Source organism: Cephus cinctus, unplaced genomic scaffold (genome assembly GCF_000341935.2).
Source record: "Cephus cinctus unplaced genomic scaffold, Ccin1 Ccin1_scaffold0581, whole genome shotgun sequence".
Lineage (NCBI taxonomy): Eukaryota > Metazoa > Arthropoda > Insecta > Hymenoptera > Cephidae > Cephus > Cephus cinctus.
Window position 1 is genome coordinate 30,820 of NW_014333230.1, and position 13,195 is coordinate 44,014.

General features: G+C 36.7%; 4 protein-coding genes across 7 annotated transcripts; 2 read left to right on the plus strand and 2 right to left on the minus strand.

Moving 5' to 3' along the window:
* The first annotated feature begins 286 nt into the window (after positions 1-286).
* LOC107268781 (nuclear protein 1) lies at positions 287-649 on the plus strand. Its single transcript, XM_015741888.2, has one exon. It carries the CDS (start codon positions 433-435, stop codon positions 640-642), a length of 210 nt encoding a protein of 69 aa, XP_015597374.1. The 5' UTR covers positions 287-432; the 3' UTR covers positions 643-649.
* Positions 650-1,257: 608 nt separating this feature from the next.
* LOC107268775 lies at positions 1,258-10,271 on the minus strand. 4 transcript variants are annotated; one of them, XM_025085992.1, is made up of 9 exons: positions 9,566-10,270; positions 9,401-9,499; positions 6,388-6,483; positions 5,957-6,157; positions 4,125-5,870; positions 3,405-4,028; positions 2,489-3,293; positions 2,117-2,428; positions 1,258-2,057 (listed from the first exon to the last, which is right to left on the minus strand). In XM_025085992.1, exons 1-9 carry the CDS (start codon positions 9,623-9,625, stop codon positions 1,840-1,842), a joined length of 4,161 nt encoding a protein of 1,386 aa, XP_024941760.1. In that variant the 5' UTR covers positions 9,626-10,270; the 3' UTR covers positions 1,258-1,839. The 4 variants fall into 4 exon arrangements, with proteins under 4 accessions (XP_024941760.1, XP_024941761.1, XP_024941759.1 ...); XM_025085993.1 differs by having other exon boundaries at positions 3,405-3,503; positions 3,579-4,028; positions 9,401-10,270; XM_025085991.1 differs by having other exon boundaries at positions 9,401-10,271.
* Positions 6,792-9,110, plus strand: LOC107268776 (venom carboxylesterase-6). The gene is made up of 8 exons (XM_015741866.2): positions 6,792-7,045; positions 7,162-7,459; positions 7,537-7,734; positions 7,807-7,985; positions 8,051-8,216; positions 8,278-8,613; positions 8,668-8,791; positions 8,852-9,110. The coding sequence occupies exons 1-8, from the start codon at positions 6,857-6,859 to the stop codon at positions 9,039-9,041; spliced, it is 1,680 nt and encodes a 559-aa protein (XP_015597352.1). The 5' UTR covers positions 6,792-6,856; the 3' UTR covers positions 9,042-9,110.
* Positions 10,272-11,251: 980 nt separating the features above from the next.
* LOC107268790 (dynein regulatory complex subunit 2) lies at positions 11,252-13,162 on the minus strand. Its single transcript, XM_015741908.2, has 6 exons — positions 12,901-13,162; positions 12,572-12,824; positions 12,249-12,472; positions 11,785-12,177; positions 11,581-11,721; positions 11,252-11,513 (listed from the first exon to the last, which is right to left on the minus strand). Exons 1-6 carry the CDS (start codon positions 13,042-13,044, stop codon positions 11,325-11,327), a joined length of 1,344 nt encoding a protein of 447 aa, XP_015597394.1. The 5' UTR covers positions 13,045-13,162; the 3' UTR covers positions 11,252-11,324.
* Positions 13,163-13,195: the final 33 nt, after the last annotated feature.

The window sequence follows — 13,195 nt, forward strand, 5'->3', positions numbered from 1 at the left end:
GGCGTCCCACGTGATAAAAATCATTGAAAAACAAAAGCCCGAGGATTGGCATTCCAATGAAAATTATATGAGGACAATTGAATTAGAGTTTATATTAAATGCCGATAAATACCATTATACACTGTCTAAAGAATCCACGTGAACAAATGCCACTTCTTCGTTTCGTTGCATTGTGATCCGTATATAATTCGACCAATACTAAGAAAATGGTGGAATAAACGTAATGCGAACGTCCGACACTGTGAGCAAGGCTAGTCGGTGCGCATGTGCGAACCGTGAGAGCATATAAAAAAGGAGCGGCAACGGGACGAACAACGCAGTATCGAGGAAACCGTGAAAGCGAGTGGATAAGCGTTACCTAGAGAGAGTATCTCTGCAGTGTATCTGCGATATAATTTTTTTCGAGTAATTTGTTAAATCACCGAGTGAACTATGTCGGAGCAGAATTACGACGAATACGAGCACTTCAATTACGATTACGACAAGCACATCTTTACTGGACACGGCGGTAAACAGCGTAGTAAACGTGAAGCTGTTTTTCATACGAATCACTTCGATCCCAGCGGCCATTCCAGAAAGATCGTGACCAAGCTCATGAATTCTGAGCACAACAAGAGACAAGTTCCCAAGGACAAACCTTAGAGCGCAGGTATGGTTATTGATGAAATCCTAATATCTCATTGCTACTTTCTTGCTTTTGATTAGTGTTTGTGATTTGTCAGAAAAGACGCAGTATAAGATGGCCTCTTATACGCGAACAAAGAAATTGACAATTTATAAGCTAACGATTAGTAGCATAATTATATTATCTGACCTTTTATTTATATTGGTAATATCTTATTTCAGATCTCGAAGATTCCACGTTCCTCAACCATTGGTAGAAGGGACGATCGTGGACCTCCTGTTTCCCATATGAGCTTATTTAGGAGGTCATTAGTCTCTACAACGTAATTATTGGCAATCTCGCCCAGTCAGCGATCATGGAGTCTTTGTCTCTTCGTTCTAAATAGCGACAATTAGTCATTTAAGTCATTTACATTATATATTGCATCATCATCGATGTCACAGCGCTAGAGATCGCCTTAAACATATACATATATATATAGGATTAACCAAAAAAATTGAGTGTATCAAGGTGTTTGCTGACGAGCCGCCTGTTTCCTGACTTTTAGACATAAGTTTAAATCATCGATGTCTCTCAGTAGAAAAATCGATTATAAATAAATCTTAAAGTCGTTAGGATTACTTTTTTTTAAGTTTTTTTTCCATCTGAGCGAGTTGTGATTATCTCGCTCTCATTAATATCAATAATAAAGTCTGTATGTTGAAGCAGAGGAAAATGCAATAAAGAATACTTGCAGTAATCATCTTTTTACTCTTCTACCTTCTCTTTTTAAGTATTTGCAACAGTTTATATAACAATTTCATCTACTATAGCTTCTTCACTCTGAGTCATTCATTGTTCTGCTCTCTTGGAACTAGATTTTGTATAATACAATGAATGGGTAATGCTGCGTTAGCTTGTGTGGCGAATAACGTGCAATATTGTACATACAATTCGTTTCGCTTCACGGTTCCACGAGGATAAAGAAACTACGCCGTGGCCTTTTATTTTCTCCCACTACTTGGTCAGCTCCGATAGTGGCGGACACCTGCCTTACGTTTGTGCACGTTGTATGCTATGTAAACATTGCATGTACAGTCGCTGCATAAACGTTTTGTCGTTTAAAAAATTATTCACTATTTGTTAAAATTATTCAACTTTTAATAGGAATATAGGAATATTTAGTAACATCTCTCTTATAAAATATCAAGCAGTAAAAAAAATGTATATGATGATTACTGAAGCGTCAATCGATGCTCATCAAAGTTCACTTCGTGCCTCAAGATACCGGTCAGAATGAATTCTGGTGATACTAATGGAACATTTTTTGGCGCCTTGGAAAGGAACTTTTTGGCGTTTGCTAAATCTTCTTCACGAGATATTACTATTGTCTTCTTGTTCCAGGTGGTAGGTGGCTTTAGGAGCGGTCTTGCTCCACAGTTTTTTAATATCTCTGTAAGAATGAGACAGTTTTCATGTTTTTATTCGTATAAATAACGATTGATGACTCACCTTTGAACTCTGCGATTGACGGTGGCGCCACGTTAGGTGTTAGTAGTACGTCGTAATCTTTTAAAAGTTTTTCAGCCTGCGCTCTCTCTAGACTCTCTCTTAAAATAAATTGGAATTTTAATTCAGCACTATGATCGTGCAGAATAAAATTTTCCATATCTAGGAAATGACCAGATTTTTCACTCTCAATTAACCATTCGACAGATACTATTGGAACCGGTCTGGCCATAACACAGAGAAACTTGAATGTCCTTCGTACCTTGTCAGTAACAAGTACTGTACAAGTAGATGGACTTTCAGTTATCGTCCCACCTGTAATTTTGGTATTCTTATTAGTACATTTTTTTACCTTATTCAAGAAGTTATCCTCACCTAACTTTTGTATGATTTTGCGATAATCGTTCTGCGTGACACCTGTAAACAGTATTCTCTGCCTTCTCTTAGATGGCGACATCAGACTCAACATCGATGAATTATTCTTGTTAACAGATGCCGTTGAGATGTTTAATATTGATGAATCAATACTTGTATCTGCTAGATTTTCAATTTCAACTTCATCCAGTTTACGTTTCCTTGCTCTACCTCTTCCTTTCTTAGGTGTTCTTATTGTAGACTCTTTCGAAGTATCCATCACGGCAGAAATATCTTTCTCATTGTTATCACTTGGTGATTTTTCATCAACCAAACCTCTCTCAACGGTAGCTGATTTTGCACGTCGAGTTCGTGCTGGTTGAGTTTGGGACATTGTAATATTTTCGGTTAACTTTGGTGGCTCTATTACACTCTTTGGGAGTGTTGAGGATTGTTTCGTTGCTCTTGTTCTTCTTGGAATTTTTGTGGGTTTCCCAAATATGACTTTGCGACTCGAATCATTGGAGTCAATAGAAATATTGGTATCATTCGTTGTTTCATTTTTTATCTCTGTATTAATAACGTTACTTCTCTTGGATTTTCTGCTGGGACATTTTCTTCCACTTGTTTCCTCTTTTTCATTTATATTGATACCTGTGGTATTGGACCACTTTGTTATAATTTCGTCGATCTCCTGTGACTCTGATCCTGGCTCGTCCTCCTTCTTAGATTCGATTAATTTGGTTTTCATATTTTTATTTTCTTTCCGACTCCCAATGCGAGCTGACTTTTTTCCCAATTCGCTCGAGACCTCCTGAAGCTCATCCTTAATAACAAAGGAACAATTCCATTTTGTATCGTCATCTATTTTTTTTATTACAACTTTTAACTGCTTTCCATTTAATAATGATTTTTCACCCATTGGGTCGCAACTTACATTTTCGTCGAACGTCTTGGTATTCTCGCTGCGCGTTTTCGCCCGCGAATTTCTCTCCTGCGCTTTAACAATCGTTCTTAACGGAGCTTCCTTCTCGACCTGAAAAACAGACGATCGCTCATCATCCAATTTATTGCACGGTGAATTTTTCTTATTATTGCCTATAACACTGACTGATAAGGAACAACTTTGACGGTCCGTAGATAAAAGAGAACGTCCAGGTAATTTATTATGCAATACTGTATCAAATTTCCTGACGGATCTTGTTGTCCCTTTTTTACTCGGAACCGCATTACTGGAACCGTAAACAGATTTCACGGCCAACATTCTCTCTGCTATGTTCTTTATCTCTTCAAACTCCATTTCATCGTCGGAAAGTTCTGCGACAACTTTAGCTGATATCTTTCTTTTACTGCCAGCAGGTTTCTCAGGGTCTAGGTTCAAGGAAAATGACGACTGCCTCGAGGATGATCCTCCTAAGGAATACTTTACAATACGATACGGTTCGCCTTCGTCTCTATTCATGCTAGAACTAGGAGAGTCTCTTTTTCCAATGGATTTGTCCAGTTTCCGGTTGTTCATCTTAATTTTCGCAGCAGTCCGCCGACCGGGCTTCTTAGTGCCCTTAAACAAATTATTGGTTATGGGTTTTCGTAAAATAACAGGATTTGACAAGGTACCTGAAATATACACGGGTGGAAATTCAGCCAAAATATCTACCTCATCCTTCGGCCAGGGTGTCAATCTTTCGGGTAACGTTTCGCCGCAGCTTTTTCTATCCGACTGGCGGCTTCTCGAATTTTCCTTTTTGAAATCTGTCTCAGTCGGAACATTCTTCGTTTCTTCAGTTTCCTTCTGATTGAGTTCGTTATCCGCCGTCTCTAGCTTCTTACGTAATGATTTTTTAGTCTTCGTCTCAGGATTACGTCTGGGTGACTTCTCAATAGCTGCTTCCTGGGTTGACTCCAGCACGTTCAGAAGCGTCTGTGACGACATTTGACAATGCTCCATCCCTCCGTCCTTATTACTCGATTCGTTAAACATACTTTTAAGATTAGTCTCGATATTATCATTCCAAGTTCCTTCTGTGTCTTCAGAATCCGTCAGAGGCATTTTAATTCTTCTGTACGTTTTTTTGCGCGATGGACTCCTCTGTTTTTTGGATGCTACTTTAGATGACGTCTCAACGATATCATCGATCCTTTGAGTCGGAGCCATTTCGTAATCTATGTTATGTTCGGTGCTTTCACTGGACACATTTGACGCTTTCTCAGTTGATTCTACGTCATTGACTTCCAGAATTTGGGTAGGCTGTGACTCTATGTCCACCTGCTGATCATCCTTAGGAGGAATTTGCGTTGGCGCTGTGAAAAAATCAACGTCTTCCTCGAGGACAATTGGAGGATCTGTGCTCCCTGACTGATTTGACAATTTATTTGTTTCTGTAATCGCCTTCTTCTCTTTAGTGCTAATTTTCTGAGTGAGAGCATCGAATATATCATTATCGTTATCAGGTTTCTCGATGCTAGAATTCTTTGATTCCTTCGCGTTTGAATTGTCTTTTCCTTTATCCTTCTGTGTGAATCTTTCAAAAAGTCCTTCTTCATCTGTTTCCGAATCGTCCTTAGTCTCGGATTTCTTTGGATGCCTCGATTTCTTTTTGTCGACATAATCTTCGAAAATTCCCTCCTCATCTGTTTCAGAGTCATCATCCATCGTTTTCTCTGTTATATTTGATTTTTCATTATCGATGCACTGAGTTGGCGCATCATACATATCAGTATTTAAACAATTATTAGACTCAACATTTAGATTAGAATTAACTTTCGCCGAGGCTGTAACGTCGCTTCTATCTTTGTAATTTCCATCGCGGGCATTCAATTTGTCAGACAATGGTCCGTAAAAATCCTCAACCCTTATCAAAATGATGCTGCCTTCCGTATCGGAGCGTCCGTCGTTTTCGCCAACGTGACTATTCACCGGGCTAGGCGGTAATGAGATATTCAGAAAATTCTGTGAGGACGAATTTGAATTCTCCGAAGGATTCAACGTCCCTTCCTGGCTCTTTGACTTTGTACTTTCGTCTATAATCTTCTCCTCATTCACTTTTCCCGCTTTTTCACCTCTTATCCCATCCACCACAAATATCTGCGTTTCCGCATCGTGGATATCGAATGTTGGTTGCGATTCGTTTCCATGTGCTTGCGAATAGCTTTCGGTTTCCTTATCAAAAATACTGACCTCGTCCTTTTCATTTTCAGAATTCGAAGGTCGCACATCTATCGCCATATCATTGTCATTCAATAAGATGCCAGTGACTGTTTCCACAGCATCAGCAGATACATTTGCCGTGTTGTTTTTGGAGATAAGTTGTGCAGGTAACGAGGGAAGTCGAAAGACGTTTGATTTTTCGAGCTGAGTTCCAGGAATAACGGAATCGTCATTTTCGCACGTGGATGAATTATTCTACACAAATACACAATCAGACTTGTATCCTTAAACTTAAGAACTCCAAGTAATTCAAATAAACCTTCTTATCCTCTTAAACTCACCAATGAAGAATCAGGTGTACCGGGAATTATGTTCTTTTGCTTATTTTTATTGTTTCCTGATAACGGCGTTATCGGTATTATAGAATTCTCCATCAAGACGTCATCATTACCATCCAGTACCTTGTAGGTGGCTTTTATTTGACCCATAGTGATAACGTTTCCATCGTTCAGCTGATAGAAGAGACCCGGTCGAAGGCACCGCTGACAAAAAAAAAACATAATTTAACATAAGTAAGCTCTCTCAAGTAGAGTTAAATTGGACTCGTTAATGTTACAATAAAACGTAATAAGAATTATCATGCAATTTAGCTTATCATTGAGTAACTATCTTGCAATTGCAGCATGTTACACAGTCAGAGAATATTTACAACAGTCTATGTACGAACAGACTGTGAAATTAAGATATATAAAGAATTGCAGCCATTATTTACATTGTTTATTACAGTTCTGTTGGCAGATCTCAGGTCGCATATGAATGTGTTATTTTCTTTGCCTGCATCGATCTCAGCATGTTCCTTGGACACCGTCTGAAATCCAAAGAAAAGAGAATGTGTTCATACGCGACATTATTAAGTTTATCTCCTGGAGGTTGATCGAGCTCAAACGAATCCTATTTAAATGTAGTAAACAGTTTATCTGGCTTGTATCGTACCCGCCTATTTTTAGTCACTCTGGAGAAACGTATAAGGTCGTGGAAGGAATAAGAAATTTCGGTACATACGCATCTTGTTTCAATAAAAAAGCCGTTATCAGAATGTTTTTTAATATTAAAAATTATACTTGCGCAGTAATAAGCCAAGGAGAAACATAACGCGAGATATCACGAGTCAAGGAGAACCTGTGGGGTTAGTTATTGTAGGGAAGTTACGTTAATCGGATGTGTATTGCACAAGCAACGTAATGAAGCTGATCGTCCTGATACTTTTGAGTGTCCTGAGCTCTGGCTATGCAGATGATGTGGAACCGAGAGTAAAGACACCTCTGGGAGGAATCAAAGGATATTACAAGTTGTCTCACGAAGGTAGACAGTATGAGGCCTACGAAGGAATTCCTTATGCAATTCCACCGGTTGGGAAACTCAGGTTCAAGGTAAGCTGGAACAATAATTATTGTGATAATTGGGTTATATTATAGTTAATTAATTGGATAATATTTGCAATCGAGTTCTCGGTGTAACGAGGATAGGTACAATTGTTATGTTACAGCCTCCGCAAGAGATAATGGCTTGGCCCGGGGAACTGCAAGCTATGAAATTTGGATCTCCGTGCCTTCAGTACGCTCATGTACCTCAAAATCCTCAGGAGCGCGTAGAGGGTGCAGAGGACTGTCTGTATTTGAATATTTATACGCCAGTCCGAGATAATAAAGATGAACTGATTCCTGTATTCTTTTGGATTCATGGCGGTGCCTTTCAGTATGGTACTGGCATGATCTACAATCCTAAGTATTTGATGGATAGTGATGTTATACTAGTGACTATTAATTATCGTTTGGGACCGCTTGGTAGGTGCTACAGACAACAGCTACTTGTTAGAATCAGCAATTTTGAGGATGTTATGCGAAAGAGAATTGCGTTACAGGTTTCCTGAGTACCGAGGACGATGTGGTTCCTGGCAACATGGGCCTGAAGGATCAAAGTATGGCACTGAGATGGGTTTCTGAGAACATTGAATCTTTTGGTGGGGATTCCAAAAAGGTGACCTTGGTTGGATTGAGTGCTGGTGGTGCCAGTGTCCATTATCATTATCTATCACCATTGAGTGCCGGTCTCTTCCAAAGTACTACAACCATATCAAGATAAATTAATTTTTTCATAACTATGGAATATGTAACTATCGTGTATCTCGTAGATGGAATATCTTTGAGTGGTACTGCGCTGGACTGCTGGACCCAAACTGAGAATTCTTTGGAAAAGGCAAAGAAGCTGGGTTCACTTATGGGATGTCCTACGGAGAACAACAAAGAATTGGTCCGCTGTCTCAAATATCGTCCTAGCAAAGCCTTGGTGCAGGCTGTTGGGGATTTTATGGTAAAATTGGATACATCTATCAAGATATCTTGATAAGAATAAAAAGTAATCCTTTATATTTCCAGCCGTGGCTTTACAATCCCTTTACTCCTTTTGGCCCAGTAGTTGAAAAAGCTGGCGATGCACCATTTATCAATCGTTCTCCTATAGAAGTGATTACCAGTGGTGCTGTACAGGATGTTCCTTGGATTACAGGAGTTGTAAGCGAGGAAGGACTATATCCCGTTGCTGGTAAAAATGACTGCCGATAATCTTGTAAGTAAGACTTTTATTTATCCTTGTTTAATTATAGAGTTTGCTGGCAAGGAGCAGCTACTAAAGGAATTGGATGATAACTGGGAATCAATTGCACCACATCTCCTGGACTTCAACTACACAGTACCAAAAGAGAAGCATGTAGAGATTGCAAGAAAGATTAAAGAACATTATTTTGGATCAAAACTAATTGACAAATTAAGTGTAAAATCCTTGATACAAATGGTGGGTGATCGACTCTTTGTTGTGGATGCAGAAAAAGCTGCTAGAGTTCAAGCGAAAGTCAATGAGAGTCCAGTTTGGTTTTATTATTTCTCGTACAAAGGAGCTTCGAGTACAAGCGAATTCTTAAGTGGTACCAAGGAAGACTTTGGTAAGAGAAAAACATTTATATTTTTAGCATATCTTTCATTTGTATCTTCCATAGGTGTGAGCCATGCTGATGATGCTAGATATATTTTGGATTTGTGGTACAAAAATGAATTTACTACAGTGGAAAGTCTAATGCAAAAGAAATTAATTAGTATTTGGGTTTCATATGCTATGAAAAAGTAAGTAAATTCCGCTAAACCTCTAGGAACAAAGTAACCAGAATATCCAATGTATTCCAGAGTACCTGATATTGGAACAGAATGGCATGAACTGGATTCATCCAAGAAGGATATGTACTATCTTCACATCGCATCACCTGATAGAATCTATATGGAATTAAATTCCAATTTGGGAGAAAAGAATTTCTGGAGAACCATAGACTTTGAAGAAAATAAACTAAAGGGTTGGACCGAGAAAGATGAATTTTAAAGATTTCGATTTATCACTATGTATGAAAGTTACATCCAAAAATGTTTGAGTAAAACGTTATTTTTTTCATAGAACTATTTTATTGTCCTTGATTATGAATGTAAAATAAACGAAAATACATTTCTCGATACTTTGTAGTATTTAATTAATCAAAAAATGAATAAACATATTGTTAATCAAGTATTCTAATAATTATCTCATTCAAGAATAAATTACAAGACTGATAAAAATATAGCTTCATTGATGCTGTATATATAGTATCGATGTATAGCTGTTAGATTTTCAAAGAGAAGGTTCATCAGTGAAGACAAATGAATTCCCAAATAATAATATATATTTAAACTAATAACATTACTCACATTATGGTTGATAACAATGTGACATCCTGGATGTCGTCCAATTTTATTGGCACCCAAAAACACTGGATAATTAATTGATCCAACAGATAGAATTCCAACCTGTACAGACAAATGATAAAATTTATGAAGTAACTCTATATATAAGTAAACTGTATCAATATTCACCTGCTCATTTGAAATATCATCTGATGGACAATCGAGGACTTGGGTTGCGGGAATATCCATATTTACTTTGATTTACTTATAAAAGTTAATATGACATACAAAACGTAACCTCGCTACAGTAAAACGCGCACCGTTCACTTTATTATTAAGTAACTACAATGACAATGTTCGAATACGTTATTAAATTTAAAAAAAGCAACACTGTACGCCTACTGTAATATAACAAGGAAGATTGTTCACTCACTTATTTTAAATAAATGACAACCACATAAAAACTCATTCCTTCGACAAAGGAATTACTGGTTCCCGCCTTTTCTTTTTAAGAACAAAGATATGTAGCACCAACGTCGCCACAGATTGCAAAGCTAATTGTTCGAATAAAAGAGACCGTAATATAAGACAAAATCGTTTTTTAAAAGAAACTGCTGCTAAATCTCATTTTAATTATATCAATGACATTCGTGACACGTGCAATGCAGTTTTCTTCATCTTATGGAAATAAAAAAAAGCGTTAATTATACTTTCAGACAATAAAGTTACTTTGCGAAACTGGATATATAAAAATACTACACTGCTAGGTATTTTTTAATAAATAATCAAATAAACTATAATACGACCATCAAATAATTTCAATGACAACACGCGCGAGAGTTTAAAACCGTTTGAACAGTTTGAAACAGTTGCAAACAGTTGCAGCAACTACGCATCAGCCTAAATTACATTTTTTTTACGACAGCAGCGCCATATGATTATAACTAATAACATGAATAACTGTCGTTTGGAATACTTAACAATTCATGAGTTTATTGTCCTTTATAATTGCTCTTACTTTATATCTTATCTACAACTGTGATATGAAAAAATTGCGTACTAAAATCTGGTTAAAATTATTCGTCTTTATTAGAAGTATTTCATACAAGATCATATCCTAATCGCATATACTCGTTCCGTTCCGTAGGGGGTAAGGATTATACTTACATGATACTATACACCTTAAAAAATATGGTTGATTTTATATGATTAACTTAATAATAACGTGAACGCAGGTGGATATATAATTTTCACATAGTATAGAATGAAAATTAAATTCTTCAATTATTTATATAGAATTAAAGAGGCTCTAATCTTGGCCGGCAACGAATAACTATTCTGTAATACAATTCGCGATCGTGGGGTCAGTAACCCCCAGCATCTTGATGATGACTTTTATTCGACCCACAGTGACGTTTTCGTGGTTCACATCAGACATAGATAAAACCCGGTTGAAGAAATCGTTAACAGAACAGATATAAAATAACATTTAAAAAGTCGTATCAAATGTAATAATTCTATTTTTTAACCGATCTAGAAAGTGTTTTAGGTAAAAATTTACGATCAGAGAATTCTATCTACTAGTTAACTAATAGACATACGTTCACACGCAGATTCTAAAAAGGTAGTAAGAACGACCAGGGACAGTTTTAAAGCAGAACTTCATCAATTATCTAGCAGTGCCTTAAATAATCTTAAAGTACCATGTATGTCATGTATACTAATGTATATAAAATCTATATATTATTATTAACGACAAGGCTAAACTGTAGAATACGACTTCTTGAAGTTAGTTGTGGATGGTTTAGTTTTTTTTTTTCACTGAAACTCTTCAAGAAGGAATCGCATTCTGCAGTTTTATTTATGCTGAACACGTACAAGTTATCATTCTTTATTTTATTAGTATTTTAAGAAATATGATAAATAGAAGTGACAAACATTAAATATTCTAAATCGCAGTATGTGGCCTGGAAGCTGGCGATCTAACAACTGTTATAAGATAAGTACGCAAATTGTGCCTGAGCCGTTTATTTTCTGCGCACAAACGATCATGATCTTTCCTCATCAATATATTCTCAGCTTTGATACGATTATATTTTTCCCAAAACTTTTCCATTTTGTTATAAGGATTAGTGATCTACAAAACATACAATTTAGTGTATATCATCACCACGTTACTCCTGAATCATTTCAACGTGACTTACATATTTTGAATACGATTCCTTTCCTGTATTCTCATTGCAAATTGCATATTTTTCAATAGCAGGTAATGGCAACTCTAGATTCGAGCAGATTTTCAATAATAATTTTAACGTCATACCCTTGTCCTTACAGCTTTCCAATTCCTAGAAATAAAAAAAGCAATTTCTCATAATTTTACAAATAATTAATAAAATCTACTTCCATACTTTTATTACTCCCGCGCTAATGACACTCAGCCTCTTCAGTTGTATAGCATCGATAGTGCCAGCTAATTTTGTATCATGTCTTAATTTCCAAATACGCTTATTTAACTCTTGAACTTGGTCCCTTAATTCTGTAGTAGTATCTTCGCAGTCACGCGAAAGTACATCCAAGTCTTCTTTCAACTTTTCTATAGTATCCTGGAGTTGTGCCTGATGTTTAGGAAACAGAGCAGCCTCCATCCTTGCTGCATCATCCTGTTCCTTTAAATATTCATACTGTTTCCGTTTACTTTCCGTGTTCGACATGTACTCCGAAATAATTGAATTCAATTGAACCCACATATCTTCCATTTTACTGCCTATATCACGACTCAACTCTGATAACGTTTCTTCTTTCTAAGAAAAAAATTAAACTACTCAAGAAATCATGCTATTATCAATGAATGATAATTATTGAATATTTATACCGAATACACAATATTATGTGTATTCACAGCATTGCGTGTTCTGGTTTGAGCTAATTTCGTTGCTAAACACTCTTTCTGTGCAAAAATTATAGTTTGCAAGTGTTTAGCGTCCTCGTTCAGTTCTTTCTTGAGCTCTTGCAATTCCTTTACTTCGCCACATTCGATTTTCTTCAAAGCCTGTTGATAATTTATCCGCAGAGTCGCGAGTCTGTCCCTGTGCATGCCTGAAAAATCATTAATTACGGTGCAATCTAATTTAATCGTATCGTGTAAAAATCTGCACGCTGTATTATTTACAAAAAATTTATATTACAAAACCGTACCAATTAATCTATCCAACATCGTAACGTGCGCCTCTTGCGACCTTCTGTGATCAGCATCCGCCGTTTCCAATTCATCATACAATTTCTGTATCACAGCATCTCGTGTTTCTAATGTTCTGTCAAAGTTCTTCCAAAGATACTCGACGTGCACATATAATTCGCGGCACTTGATTTGCCGTAATATGAAACGCCATTGCTCGTTGATCTTTGCAGTGTTGAGTCGCGAAAATGCCTCTTCGCGTTTTAGTTTATTCTAAAATCACACAAACGACTAAACAATAATATAAAATAAATGACAAATGCTTCTCTTTTACAAAATTACATTATACCTTTGTAAAAACAGCTATTAATTGTTGCTTACGCCTCTTCGCTTCCAATTCTAATTCTGCTCTATGTTGCAAATAACGTGTACGCTCCTCGTCGCTCATACGAGCCAATTTTGAAGCTTTTCCTTTTTTCTTCTTAGCTGGCATTTCGAAAATCTATTTCTACGACTTTAACAAGTCTACCTTAATGAATGATACTTGGAAAATCGTTTGATCAATCACATGCTGGTTACCATGGATATACAATATGATAATACATTATGAACGACTAAGGTTCATAAAATAAATACTATTATCT

Bases quoted from the DNA above. Each gene is read 5' to 3' on its own strand.
- LOC107268781 (XM_015741888.2), top strand. From the start codon at position 433: ATGTCGGAGCAGAATTACGACGAATACGAGCACTTCAATTACGATTAC.
- LOC107268776 (XM_015741866.2), top strand. From the start codon at position 6,857: ATGAAGCTGATCGTCCTGATACTTTTGAGTGTCCTGAGCTCTGGCTAT. The intron at 7,735-7,806 runs GTACTACAACCA...TGTATCTCGTAG, and splicing joins GAGTGCCGGTCTCTTCCAAA to ATGGAATATCTTTGAGTGGT. The intron at 8,792-8,851 runs GTAAGTAAATTC...AATGTATTCCAG, and splicing joins GTTTCATATGCTATGAAAAA to AGTACCTGATATTGGAACAG.
- LOC107268775 (XM_025085991.1), bottom strand. From the start codon at position 9,625: ATGGATATTCCCGCAACCCAAGTCCTCGATTGTCCATCAGATGATATT. The intron at 6,158-6,387 runs GTAAATAATGGC...TTTTTTTGTCAG, and splicing joins ACAGAACTGTAATAAACAAT to CGGTGCCTTCGACCGGGTCT. The intron at 5,871-5,956 runs GTGAGTTTAAGA...GTATTTGTGTAG, and splicing joins GTACACCTGATTCTTCATTG to AATAATTCATCCACGTGCGA.
- LOC107268790 (XM_015741908.2), bottom strand. From the start codon at position 13,044: ATGCCAGCTAAGAAGAAAAAAGGAAAAGCTTCAAAATTGGCTCGTATG. The intron at 12,473-12,571 runs GTACGGTTTTGT...ATGATTTTTCAG, and splicing joins GATGTTGGATAGATTAATTG to GCATGCACAGGGACAGACTC. The intron at 11,722-11,784 runs GTATGGAAGTAG...TTTTATTTCTAG, and splicing joins TTAGCGCGGGAGTAATAAAA to GAATTGGAAAGCTGTAAGGA.